General features: G+C 38.8%; 2 protein-coding genes across 3 annotated transcripts; one reads left to right on the forward strand and one right to left on the reverse strand.

Annotated features, from left to right (window-relative positions):
* The first annotated feature begins 416 nt into the window (after positions 1-416).
* LOC149812315 (LRR receptor kinase SERK2-like) lies at positions 417-7,373 on the forward strand. 2 transcript variants are annotated; one of them, XM_089992595.1, is made up of 12 exons: positions 417-651; positions 1,003-1,143; positions 2,047-2,179; positions 2,364-2,435; positions 3,357-3,500; positions 3,605-3,676; positions 3,855-3,920; positions 4,103-4,173; positions 4,304-4,447; positions 5,190-5,531; positions 6,234-6,628; positions 6,714-7,373. In XM_089992595.1, exons 2-12 carry the CDS (start codon positions 1,077-1,079, stop codon positions 7,026-7,028), a joined length of 1,821 nt encoding a protein of 606 aa, XP_089848721.1. In that variant the 5' UTR covers positions 417-651; positions 1,003-1,076; the 3' UTR covers positions 7,029-7,373. The 2 variants fall into 2 exon arrangements, with proteins under 2 accessions (XP_089848721.1, XP_089848722.1); XM_089992596.1 differs by lacking the exon at positions 417-651 and having other exon boundaries at positions 960-1,143.
* A 3,834-nt stretch (positions 7,374-11,207) lies between these two features.
* LOC149812316 (uncharacterized) lies at positions 11,208-12,760 on the reverse strand. Its single transcript, XM_089993422.1, has one exon. It carries the CDS (start codon positions 12,753-12,755, stop codon positions 11,640-11,642), a length of 1,116 nt encoding a protein of 371 aa, XP_089849548.1. The 5' UTR covers positions 12,756-12,760; the 3' UTR covers positions 11,208-11,639.
* Positions 12,761-13,971: the final 1,211 nt, after the last annotated feature.

Raw genomic sequence — 13,971 nt, forward strand, 5'->3', positions numbered from 1 at the left:
GGTATTCCTTTGAATGTACTTGCGGCAGAATTTCTTTTCGGATTTTCATTAATATTTTTTGGAAAATTACGGTAATGGTTCGCTGGTCTGGTAATAAGATCCATGGTGCTGCATATTATTCTCTCTCTCTCTCTCTCTCTCTTTGTGGGGAATGTTTCTTCCTTAGAAGATTTGCTTGCTGTTAAAATTTTCTCTTTTTTTCAAAATTAAATAGTTTTGATTAAAATGGCCATAAATTCCTTTCATTGTATCTGCTATGGAAACTGGGCCCCGAATTTTGTTTCCTTTTTTTTCGAGATATTTTTACCTGTTTCTATGATCCAAGTTGTTTTCTGTGTTCACAAGTACGATAGATTAGTGTTTCTTGTTAGTGCCCATGATTCATAATCAACGTCTGATGTGATGTGTTGTTGCAGACTGGCTATAAGTGATCATGATTGGTCTCCATTTTCTCAGAGAAATTTGTAGCGGTTGCCTTTTGCTCAATTGCTTGAAAATTGGTTAATGACAAGAGATGGTAGAGATGATAGCAAAAGGGGTTTGTGGTATAAGGAAACAGCGTGCAGTAGCGGATAATCGATTAATGTTGACCAAATTGTATGCTTTCTAGGAAATCAGAAAGGATTGCTTGCCTTATATGTTGTTTTACAGGTAAGGTGCACTTCAACTTATGAATGTTAACATGCTTGCTTTGTGTTTTCAGGGCTATCTTTTGCTGCTATTCATTGATTTCACTATTTCTTGTTTGTTGAAGTTTATATTATTTATGATGTTTTTAACATAGATTGACTATTGCTCATATACATTTAGTTTTTCTTTTTTGTTGCTTTTGTATCGTGTCCTGTGACTGATGAAACGAACTAATATCCATGGTGCATGTTGACACAGGCTTCAATTGTTATGTGCACCAGCCTACTTTTAACCGAATGTCACCTACTCCTGTAAATTGTTTCCTGTCCTTTATATTATTATCATTGCTAATCAGGTGAAATTTGTTTGTAGGAGATGATATACGATCAGGAATGAATTCCGTTTCAGGCGATTTGTTGTGATCCCATCTTATACTCTCCGCAAAAATGTGGTGGGCTTATGCATTTTTTGCTCTGGCAGTTTTGCTGCAACAGGCAAGATCTAATGATGAAGGTATGTGATTTCATTCGATCTTGTGATTATGAATGGTAAAACATGATTTTGTTTATGAGTTATTATTGTACAGGTTGAAAACATTATAATTTTTATGGTTTTCTTAATTCTTCTCCTGTGATCTATTCCAAAATTCTTTCCTTAAAGCATCTTCTATGACGCAGACAATGATAACGTCATACTCATCCATTTCAAGCCATCACTGCTTTGTTGTAGAAGCAAACTCCTTTCTCTGTGACCCATTCATCATTTTTATCTATTATACCCAAAAAAAGCAGGTGTAGCATTGTGTTCGTCTTAATCTGCATATGTTTAAGCTTCCAATTATACATCATAAACACCACAAATCGCCCACATGATTAGCACCAAATTTATTATTATTTGTTTTTTGTCATGCACACCTGTTAACAGTTTATATGTGAACAACATGTTTCTTCCACACTATCACCGATAAACCACTTATGACTTCTAACATGGAATTGGATGTTTACAAATAAGAAATAAAGTTAGGTATTTTCTCATAAAATCTGATTAAACGAATTTTACCATTGCTGACACCCCAAGGGAACTGTAAATCAGCTTTTCCATTTGTTTTCTCATTCTTTCTTTTTGACTTGTCATTCTTATTATCTGCTATTTAGATCTATGTTTGCTTTTAATTTAGATGCTGAACCATCTGATTACCTTTCCTTCTTGGCATCTTGCTAAGTTTTTGTTTTAAAGACTAAAACTCCCTGGTCATGACTGTTTAAGATAAGATGTGTTGTATGATTGGTTTTCATCTTCAAGTTGAAGCTTTTGTTGCACTATTTCTCTAATGTTGCATAGATGTAACTTAGTGGACTGTTTATCTGCCCTGGTCAGCATTAGCATTTGACTACTTGGCATCCTTCATTTTCACAGGAAATGGATTGTTTACATTGAAGAAAACTCTGAACGCCACTTCCAGTCAGCTTAGAGATTGGAATCCATATCTAGTTAACCCGTGCACTTGGTCTCTTGTTTCTTGTGATCCAAACAATAATGTAACTTCAGTGTAATTTCCTTCAACTTGTAGCTACCTTCTTTTTCTGTCTACAAATGGAGCTCCTGATTTTATTCCAAAGTGTTGATTTCATTTTTGTGTGTCAGATTGAAAGTTGCCAACTGGGTTTTGCTCATTTGACCCTTTCTTTGTTTCATTTTTTTCCTTTTTGTTTTAATAATGTGTTTGGCAACAGAACTTTGGTGTCCATGGGATTGTCAGGAACTTTGTCACCCACAGTTGGAGTTCTGCGTTCCCTTGCTACTTTGTAAGTCTGATTTGTTTGTTAGTCAGAAACTGGTTTCATGAATTACATATGGTGTAATGTTTTTACATCATAAATAAGGATTATCATGATAGTTTTTTTCTTATTATGCTGTTTTTGAGACTACCAAATTTCTGCTGAACATTAGAAAGATTGAGATCATGTTGAATACTTGCATATGCACCCACATCCGTGTGCACACATACAAGATTTCTATGTAGAAGTCTGTTAAGTTGCCACTAGTTGCAAGAACTAGAGATGATGTTGAACCAAAATGTGGCTTTAGTTTCTTTTCTGTTATTTTTACTTGGGTATGGCATTTTAACAGCTTAGGAAAAGGGAGGAATGTCATTACAAATAAGTCCTATGGGCTAACAAGGAGGGTGCTTCTTGTTGTCATGCTAATATATATGCATCATCTTAAGTCCTATGCACCTAATGATTCTTGAAGATCTAGAGTGCTATGTTACTATGTTTAGTTCAAATCAAGATGAGACTGTAAATTTGAGAACAAGTTCTAAATCCAGATATCACTTTTGGAAAAAAAAAATCTAAGCTATGCATTTTCATCTAATAACACAAATTGAATAGGAGTTGGATGTGAGCCACTCTTGCACTAAATCTTTAATTCTTTATAGTCAAAGGACTGGGGGTTGCCTAGTTGGTGTGATGCCCCCTAAAACCCTAAGTGGTGCCTAGTCAATACCTAGCTGTCGAGTAGGGCCCAAGCAAGTTTTTTTTTCAAATTTAAAAAAGGCTAAGGATAACAATGGTACATGTAAAAACTAAATGGGAGAAGATGGAGAATGAAGCAAAAAGTGGAGAAGAGGAAGATAAACATTGATAATTTTCTTCTGGTTGATTCACTACTTGATTCTGTATTCAGGGAACACTGATAATTTTCTTCTGGTTTGCTTGATGCAGTTCAGTTCAAGGTAACAACATTACGGGTGAGATACCAAACGAATTTGGGAATTTATTGAAGTTGACAAGTTTAGATTTGTCAAACAACCGATTATCTGGCCAAATTCCAAGATCCCTTGGGAACCTCACAAAGCTTCAATATTTGTAAGCTATACATTGGCTATCCCTTTTCTGACATTTTGGATACTCAAGGTTGAATAAGTTGAAAGATCTTGTGTGACATCTATTTCTTCGATCATTATGGCCAGGATTTTGAGTAAAAACAACCTGATAGGAAGCATTCCCGATTCTCTTTCAAATATTCCAAATCTGGTTGAAATGTAAGTAGTTCTGTTCTTGGCATGTTGATTAAATAAAGAATAGCTGGTGAGTGAAATGATTGAAACTGAATTTACCATGCTACATGATGCTCGTTTTTGAGAGATGTAGTATTTCAAGAAAGCATTCGTTTAGTAATGGTCTTCTTCATTTTAAGTATGTAATTTGTTCTCTATGCAGTCAGCTTGCTTTCAATAATCTCAGTGGTCTCATACCTGATCGATTATTTCAAGTTCCCAGATACAAGTATGTCTCCTTTTATTATGGTTTATCATCATTTTGAATCTTGCATATGACACATAGATGCCTGATTTGCACAATTGCCTGAGTCGTTCAATGGATAGTTATAATTTGTTGTAAATCATTTTGTTCTTATTATATGAAACGTCAAATTTGCCTGAAATCCTAATTTGTGTTCCTTGTTTCAGCTTTACAGGAAACATGTTAAATTGTGGTGTTGGTTTTCCAAACCTGTGTGCATCCTCTCCTAGTGATTTTGGTAACTAGATGCACTTGTCTAGCTGCTATTCCAAGAAGCTGCTTTTGAATAAAAAATCATTTATGTCTAAAATTGTTAGATCTTTCCTTTCTTTGAAGGATAAGGCACCATATTATTTTTCTCTTGATAGGAAACTCAAAGAAATCAAAAGCTGGAGTTGCATTTGGTAGTGTTGGAGGTGTTTTGGCTTTTGTTCTATTAGGAGGTGTGTTTTTTGTTTGGCGGAGAGGTCGGCGGAAAGGCTATAAACGTGATGTCTTCGTTGATGTTTCAGGTTTGCATATCTTATGTATCATTTCAGACGTAATCTATATCCATACATGTTAAATCTTTTCTTTCAGTAAACTTTTATGACATTTTAATTTCTAGGAATCTTTTAGAATCTTTTTTAAAAATTTTAAGATTTTTTTCAAGTACTTTAATTTGCTGAAAATTAATTTCTGAGACATGATTGCACCATGTTAATATTCTAAACAGTAAGTTTTGTTCATGCACTTCTCTTGTTGACAATGAAAAGTCATAATAACCATGAAGTTCTTTGGCCTCTTGAGAGGGACTTGGAACACCTTTTGTGATAAAGGATTTGGATATTTGTTATAGTTGCTTAGAAGTTGGTCTTGCTTGATTCTTGGGTAATTTTAATTTGTGTGTCTTGGTTACACATTTATTTGTTTATTTAGAGTTTATGAAACCTAAACTATTGAAGGAACACAATATTGTGTACAAAGACTGGTGAGCAGCCCGTGGGCATCTTGCAAATGGATGCTCACAATCTTTCTATTCTACTTTCAGTAATGTGTATTGGATATCCATTGGAATCCCATCTTTGTGTTCTTGGCAAAGGAGTCTTTCCTCTTCTTTTTGGAAAAAATGAAAAGTATGATTACAATATGTACTATTGCCTTCTTAATTCTTATGCATCTGTGACTTTTTGAAATGCTCAGATCATCATTGTGTTTGCCTTTTACATGGATGTGGTTTTCTCCGGTTTAACTATTTGCTAGTTAAATTCTCAGGTGAAGATGATCGCAGGATTGCATTTGGGCAGCTGAAAAGGTTTTCGTGGCGCGAACTGCAACTGGCTACTGACAACTTCAATGAGAAGAATGTACTTGGGCAGGGAGGGTTTGGGAAGGTTTATAAAGGTGTGCTTGGTGATAATACAAAGATAGCTGTGAAGCGCCTGACAGATTATCAAAGTCCTGGTGGAGAGGCTGCATTCTTACGAGAAGTTGAGTTGATCAGTGTGGCAGTTCACCGTAACCTTTTGAGGCTAATTGGATTCTGTACAACACCATCAGAACGCCTTCTGGTCTATCCTTTCATGCAAAACCTTAGTGTTGCATATCGCTTGCGAGGTATCGACACTTGAAAACATTTAGGGAAAATGATATTTTTTCTTGATCTCTATCCAAAAACTATTGGAGGCAGTTCTACTGTTCCACTTTAATTCTGCATACCTTTTTGTGTATACTCATTTGCTGTCATTAGCATCTATATATTGTCAAGCAAACCTTTTGAAACAGAAAAGCATTTTTCATGTCACTGCAACATTAGAGATATAGCGTCAGACTGAACGAAATCATTAAGTGTGGGGGCTTGAGTCTCTTCCGGCTGCCTTTTATCTTTGTTGTCAGATATGCCAGTTTTGGCTTCACGCACACACACACTATTTAAACATTTTCCATCTTGTGTCATTCTTTTCCTTTTTTTTCTGGTGGAAGCTTCTGCTGATTATGCTGCAAACTTTCGGCAGTGGTGCTCTTCATCCTATGGGACCTCAATTTCCTGCTTGCTTCAACATTTTCATCAGTAAAACCTATTTTGTGAACTCTAATGTAAATGAAATAGCTCATTCACACTGAATCTGGGGTAAGATTCCTTTACAACATGATCACGTGGTGGAAGCATTTAGAAAGTGGAAACGATCACTTGATTTTGACAGATCAGAACTAGGGTACCTTAACTAATAAGGACTTTATGAGTTGAAGGCTGAATATCTGTCAAGTTCTTGCTATGATTTTTCCTAAGAGGTTGGTGTATTGATTGTATTGATGCAGAGCTTAAGCCCGGTGAAAAGATTTTGGATTGGCCAACTCGGAAACGAATTGCTTTGAGCACTGCTCGTGGACTGGAATATCTCCATGACCACTGCAATCCTAAGATTATCCATCGTGACGTGAAGGCTGCTAATGTTCTACTGGACAAAGATTTTGAAGCCGTTGTAGGGGACTTTGGCCTTGCAAAGTTGGTTGATGTTCGAAAGACTGATGTGACAACTCAAGTTCGTGGGACCATGGGCCACATAGCTCCCGAGTATCTTTCCATGGGAAAATCATCGGAAAGAACCGATGTTTTTGGCTATGGAATTATGCTATTAGAGCTTGTTACAGGACAACGTGCAATAGATTTTTCACGCCTCGAAGAAGAAGAAGATGTCCTGTTGCTTGATCATGTAAGTTCCCTTATCATCTTCCCAAACATATGGGCGTGTACATAAAGCTTGTGGTTACTAATTGGTTGACATTCTGCTTGAAAAGGTGAAGAAGTTGGCTAGGCAGAAAAAATTGGATGCTATTGTTGATCAGAACTTGAAGCAGAATTATGACAACCAAGAAGTGGAGATTATCATACAGGTTGCATTGCTTTGTACACAAGCATCGCCAGAGGACCGCCCCAAGATGGCAGAAGTTGTTCACATGTTGGAAGGAGAAGGCTTGGCAGAAAGGTGGGAGGAGTGGCAGCAGGTTGAAGATACTCGCAGGCAGGAGTACGAGAGACTACAGAGAAGATTTGATTGGGGTGAAGATTCCGTGTATAACCAGGATGCAATTGAATTGTCTGGTGGAAGGTAACCTGATCGACTGAGAGCTCACAAGTTTCCTGTCCATTTCAGTTTTGATTCCAAGTTTAATCTGCGTAGAAACAACTGTGCCGGAATGTGTGTGAAATCAACAGTTTCCTGTTTTAGGCTTGTTGCGACTAAACTTGGCCGAGCCTTAGCATTAATCTGCCTGAGTTCCTGAGTTGCTGAGTTGACTGTGGCCAACCTAAAACTTAGTCTGGAGAATGCCAATCATATCTGAAGTTTCTTTTGTGAATGACTACTACTGATGTTTGATACTTGAGAATGTTCTTGATTGTTCATTTGTGGAGTCACTAGAATATGTTCACTGGAGTGTGAACCAAGATTTTTGTGAGTTTTTTTTGTTTTTTGTTTTCTTAAATCTCACCCAAATGCAATGGGTATGTTTGGTTTTATGGGGACCAGCTCTTGGATCAGCCGATTATGATGCATAAGCAGAACCTTTTGAAGGCTTGAAAATTGAAGGCTCATAACTCTTGTAAATATTCGAGAATCCAAAAATCATATATTTTTGTCAAAAATAAACAATCCGACAGTTGATTCCTAGCAAACGGACCATGCCAAATGCATTTGCAGGGTCAGATTCGCAATAAAAGTGTTAGAAATGCATAATTCACACTCCTGTAAACATATTTCCATTTGACATCTCCTAGTGACTCCATTTGTGTATACCAGCATCCATGTAAAGAAACGTCACACTTAAGCATGTGGTATTTACCTTTCTACATACATATCTGGATCTGGTCACAAAGCTGCCTAATTTGCAAACTTGTGATCCATTTGTTGCCCAAACCTCTTGGGCTTGATATCGGGTATCGAATCCGCCACATACAACACGGTGACTAGGTCGAGTCAAGATTTTTTATTTAATTTATTGAAAATAAATGATAAGTAATTTATGATACAAAAATAAAAAAATAATATATTAGGTGTGATTTATTATATATAGTAATAAACATAATTTTTAAAAATCATATATATTTATATATTAAATTTATTTTTAAAATATTAAAAATGGCATTTTCACTATTTGAAATTGAAAATGGCTAAGACTTGGCCGAGTTTAGCCCTAACTGAATTATATTACTTTTTTAACTCGGTTAGGTCCCTATCGGAGACAACTCCTGCGAGTCACGAGTTGACTCGCCGAGTTTGCCAACTATGCATTCAGATCCAATGGTTTGTATAAAGTTCTTATAAAAGCTACGTGGGTGACAAGGTTCAAGCATGACACGCAGTAGGGGAGCAAACGCATTGGATATGGTCTAGATAATGGTTGGTCTGAATCTAAATCTGAAATTCAAGCAGTAAGTTTGGATTCAAATCTGAATCCAGAATAGATCCAACAAAATATATTTTAACCAGATTCAAATTTATATGGTACTATTGGATCCAGTGACATTAGGTCATTTACATGTACAAAGTACAAATGGTTCAGATATATGATCAATTTCAACATAGATCCCGCAGAAAATGATGATCTGAACCAGTGCCCTAATCTGAAAAGGGCCTGATCGTAATTTTGATCTGAATAACAGTCCTAATTCTGAAAAGAGCCTGATCGTATAAATCTGAATCGGACCCCAAAACACACACGACTTTTATTTCAAGATCCATTAATAATGTACCTGTTTTGAATCAGTGGTCTAATCAAATCCGATTCATTTGCACCTTTAGGGCATGTTTGGATTCAAGGAGTTGGGTGGAGTCTGAATCCAAACATTTCAGAAAAAATTGATCAAAAACAGGCAAAAAAGGAATTTTGATGGAATGAATTCCAAATCATCCTAGGGCAGCTAGTGCCCAAGCTGTCAATGGGTCAGATTGTGAAGATAGATTCGGATCCAGTTAATGTTGCATTGGATCCTCATCCAACTGGTCCACACGTTGAGATAAATCCAGTTGGTGATACATTGGATCCTCTCCAAGATGACCCACACGTTGAGATGGATCCATCTACTGTGAAGGCAAGTTCCAATAAAGAAGACTCCTACCTTGGTGAAGCTTTGAAGAGTCCAAGTATAGAAAGAAAAGCTTGTAACATGGGATTAAAGGTTTTTAATTATAATGAAAAATCTGATAAGGTTGTTGGAAAGTAATGGAATAAGGAAGTTCTAAACAAGCTAAACTTACTATTTTTTATTGTATTTGGGTAACATCAAAAGAAGTTATAAATAGAACCTCTCTCTCTTTTTGGGAAAAGTGTGTGTGTGTGTGTGTGTGTGTGTGAGAGAGAGAGAGAGAGAGAGAGAGAGAGAGAGAGCTTTGACCGAACCACTCTAAATCTGTGTCCCCTGTGTGGTTTGTTGCTTTTCAACTGTATGGTTGGTGCTTTTACACAGATATCGGAACCATCAGGATGCATGTGAACATGGTCAAGTCACACACATTCGGGTTTGAGCAATGCCGGGTCAAAAAGTTGGACATGTGCTTAACCGATAAGACTTCCGGTCGAGCAACACAAATTATTCAGTTTAGTTTCGGGTTGATCCAAATGTTGTCTGGACCAGCAATTTTAGACCATAGGAAACCCGGGTTCAGGTTGGATCAGAAACCTAGAACATATGCGACCCATTGACAGGTCAGACTAAAGCTCCTCACCTTCATGTCCATTGGTGGGTAAATTATTTTCTTCTGGCCTTCTAGGATGTGGATCACCCTAAAACCACAAAAATTCAGTCTTTATAAGGTCCTGTAAGGCCACATTGACTCGAGGATGGAAAGGACATTTAGGGGGTGTTTGATCACAGGCCCCTAAATGTCCTTTCCACAAAAATCCACGGGACGCTCAATGCACAGTCCCCACGTGCATCTGCACGCCCACACAAACACGGGATGCACGGACACCCACTTGGTGCATCCTGGGGACATGAAATATGTGTCCGCCGCTGTTCTGTGCCCCACCCAGACACAATTTATTTTTTTAATGGTGCATGAATAGGACGGGATAGTTCATCCTGTCCTCTCCACAGACAGTACAGGACATGCTGTCCAGACTCCAGACATGTACCCCGCGGAATGGTTTATGGCTGTTGTGGAGGCCAATAACATCAAATTGGTAGTGATAAAAAGGTCACTTTCTAGTTCTATTTTCATTAATTTTCTATTAAAAGAGCCCGCTTTACTCTTTTGTACAAATAGGCTAATACGGTTCATATTGATCCAGCACATCGAACCTCTATGCATCTATCAATCAGGCTCTACTATTCAGTTTTTTTACTTGAAGAAACCACCTCAGGAGCAGACTGCCATACTTATGCTTGCTGTCCTATCAGCATAAAACCCCGAAGGCTTACCCTTCATCCCCAGGGAGTCGCCAAGCTTCGGCTTTCCCAAAGGTGACGCCCATGGGATTTGAACCTAGGCCCCATCTCACTACTTCAAACTCCTTGGGTCTCAGGCTCAACTATTCATGAATGAACCTCTAATCCTTATTTGTAATAATTAGTTGGGATTGGAGAGAGAGAGAGAGAGAGAGCAGCTTGTCATGTGAAAAGTTTGATCTTCAGATATGAAAAATTTTCATATGAATAACAAAGATTTTCTAAAAAGCTTTTCATATGAAAATTTTCTTCTCGTGTGAAACAATTGGAAATCTGTATCTTTTTCTTTTTTACTCACAATTTTTCCAATCATTTCTCGCTTTCGAACATGCCTATACTCGAACTCAAACCAAAAAATTAAACCATCCGAACTCCAAAAAGCAGCTCGTATAACCATCTGAAGACGCTGAACTAAAGGTTTCATCACCTTATGCTAGAAGCGTTATCTTTCACCTCTTTAAGAGATACCAAAGAGCTCCCATATTGATACTGAGTGTGAATTATTTCCATTCTAAATGAAATCTAACGAACACAAAGTGGTTGTTTTTCCATAGTCACCAAAAATGGCACCTGAGCAATCGGCGCTGCCATTTTCTCTGTTTCTCTTATCACTTCTTAAAATACCAGTATCTATGGCTTGGCAACTCCCATGGGCATCACCCCCTGTGTAAGCTGAAGCTTGGTGACTTTGGGGTCGAGGGGTAAGCCCTCGGAGTTTTACACTGGAATGGACAGAGACCGTAGGCACGGCAGGCTGAGCCAGAGCGGCTAAGTCTCTGCTCCTGGAGCTGTTTCTCCGAGTAAAAAAAATACCAGTATCAATGGCCGTGGTAATAGGGGTGTGATTAGAAAATGACTGAATAATTTCATGAAGAGTTGGTACACAAAGATTTAGTTCATTTCTTCAGTTTGTTTAGTTTACTAACAAGTTCATAGCCTTCACCCGTAGACAAATAAGGGCTCCTAAAGAATTAAACAAAAAAAAAAACTAAAAATCTAAAAGAAGAAGAAGCCAACATTGAAGAAACTAAGCTTTGGAAATCAGGAAAGGGAAAAAATATGGTGGCCAAAAGTGCAAGATTCAAAGATTGCAAAACCACTAAATCCATACATGCAACCTCAAAAATTGAATATAAAAATACGGAAAAAATCTGTACTAAGGGAAACGAAAAGAGGAAAGACGGAGAAAAGCCAACCTCAAAAATTGAATATAAAAATACGGAAAAAAAAAATCTATACCAAGTGAAAACTAAAAGAGGAAAGACAGAGAAAAGAACCTAGAAAAGTTCCCTGAAAGCATCGTCATCCATGGGCACCATATCCGAAAACCCTAACCCCATCTCCATCTCTGAGCCAAATAAATCATCCCCCAAACCCTCAAAATAGCTCTCGTCGATGGCCGCCAGTTCCTCCTCCATCGACCCTCCGATGATCCCGCTCCCGGACGCCTCTGCCTCCGGTCGCTCCTCCTCCTTCCTCTCCCCCACGGCCGGCATGTGCCCCTCGAAGAGAGCCATGTGCCCGAAGAGCTTGTCCTTCCTGGAGAAGGTCGTCCCACAGGAGCACGCCCACCGCGTCTCTCCGCAGTGCTTGAGGTGGTTCTTGAGGTCGGCGAGGACGGAGAACGTCTTCCGATTGCACTTGTTGCACGAGTACATCTTGGGGCAGTGTCTCCGCTTGAAGTGGTTCTTGACGCAGATGGACGACTTGAGCGGCCGGAACCTCGGGTGCCGCTGGTTCCGGCAGCACCCGGCGAAGGGGCACGAGAACCGAACCCTCCTGGCCTCCTCCGCCACTGCCGGCGCCGGCTTCGCGAGCGCCTCCTGCGTCTTGTACTGGTTCCCGTGGGCGCGCATGTGCATACGGAGGTTCGCGTCCCTCTTGAACCTCTTCCCGCAGATCTCGCAGAAGTGTACGTGCTCCGCCAGCAGCTCCACCGCGTCGATCTCCACGATATCGAACCCCCCGCCGATTCCGCCGCCGTCCGGTGGCGGTGGAGGAGCCGAGATCACCGGAACCTTCAGATCCGGCGAAAACGAGGCGGTTTGACTAAGCCCTTGCTTGCAGGACGCGAGGAGAACCGATCCGTTAGAGATGATACCGTGGATCGCCGAGTCGACCTCCGACGAGATCGCCGCCATCTGCTCCCTGCTCATCACAGAGGGTCCCCGGTCGAGGATCCGACGGGCGGCGTCCATCTTCCCTTGGAGGATCGCGAGGTTCTGCAGGGGGTCCCGGACATCACCGGACCCGGCTGGCCGATTCCCGTCGTAAACCGCCGCCGTTGCCGGTTGCCGGTCGCCGGAATCGTAGTCACCGACTTCTGAACGGAAAGAGAGACCCATCACTTCTTCAGAACGGAAAGAGAGATCCACCCTTGGAAAACCTGACATGTAAGTAAAAACACATAAATCACATTTGAAAGGTCAAGATCTGCAAACAAACTAAAAATATATAAAATAATATCACATTTTTTCACAACAAGAGGGATGTTGTCAGTATCGGAATCGGACCTGTATAGTTTGGCCAGCGATTTAGGTGAATCGGCCAGATACCGATTCTCAAGTGAATCGTTTTGAATTGACTAAAAAATAATAAAAAACTAATTTTAGGTTTTATTAAAAATAGCCAATTCAGGTCAGTATGGTTTTAAGAGTTTTTTTTTTCTTGGAAGAGTAGCCCCATTCAAAAATTTAAAACTGAACATGGTTTTATCTTTTGAAACAAAGTTTAGGTGTATTCTTGAAAAAATGTTAAAATAGAGTTATTTCTCAAATTAAGTGAAAATTTTAGGTGTCAGTTCGAAAAATAATCTTTTTCTTTTTTCTGGCATTTGTTTTAGTGCCAATAATTGGAGTCGAAGGCTTGACCAGCGAGTCCAATGTGGGATAAAAAAAGGTTCCCATGTGGTGGCCTTACAAGTTTGATTTCAATGTAGCATTTGTGGCTGCCACATTTCCACAGTCTCTAAATCTTGTGCTAAGTCACCATCAAAAAGAAAATCTTGTTCAAGTGTTTCTTCTTTGTCTTTTTAAGCAAAAGAATTTTTCTTGATAAATTGCAGATTCTTATTTTTTGAAAAATATTGAGGTCAGTATTAGGGGTGCCAACCGGTTCGGTTGGGTTCAAACTCAAGTGGAACCAGACTTGGACCAGATTTTTGGGTATGGTATTGGGTCTGAACCCAAGTCTAATTGAGTCTATTATAAAAAACTCATACCAAAACCCTATAAAAATTGCATGAACCAAACCTAGACCATACTTGGTAAAAACCATATTTTTTTTATCATTTTTACATTGAAAAATTGTGGGTCTTAATCATAACTCAGGTCGGGTCCATGTTTGGTATAAAATTTTACAAACTATACTCGGGTTCATGTATTAATCTGACCTTTGGGTCCAGACCCGGGTCTTAATCGAGTCTTGTTATTTATCACCAGACCAGTACATTGATAATAAAAATATAAAAACAATATGGCATGTATATTATTTATAAAAAAAAAAACATAAAAAATACAATAATACCATGGTAGCATAATACGATATATTGGAAATAGGCAAGACCTTGACATCTACCAACAAAAAGTTTTTTTTTTTTAGAATTTTGAA

The sequence above is a fragment of the Nuphar pumila genome, chromosome 17 (genome assembly GCF_984573655.1).
Source record: "Nuphar pumila chromosome 17, dmNupPumi1.hap1.1, whole genome shotgun sequence".
Classification (NCBI taxonomy): Eukaryota; Viridiplantae; Streptophyta; class Magnoliopsida; order Nymphaeales; family Nymphaeaceae; genus Nuphar; species Nuphar pumila.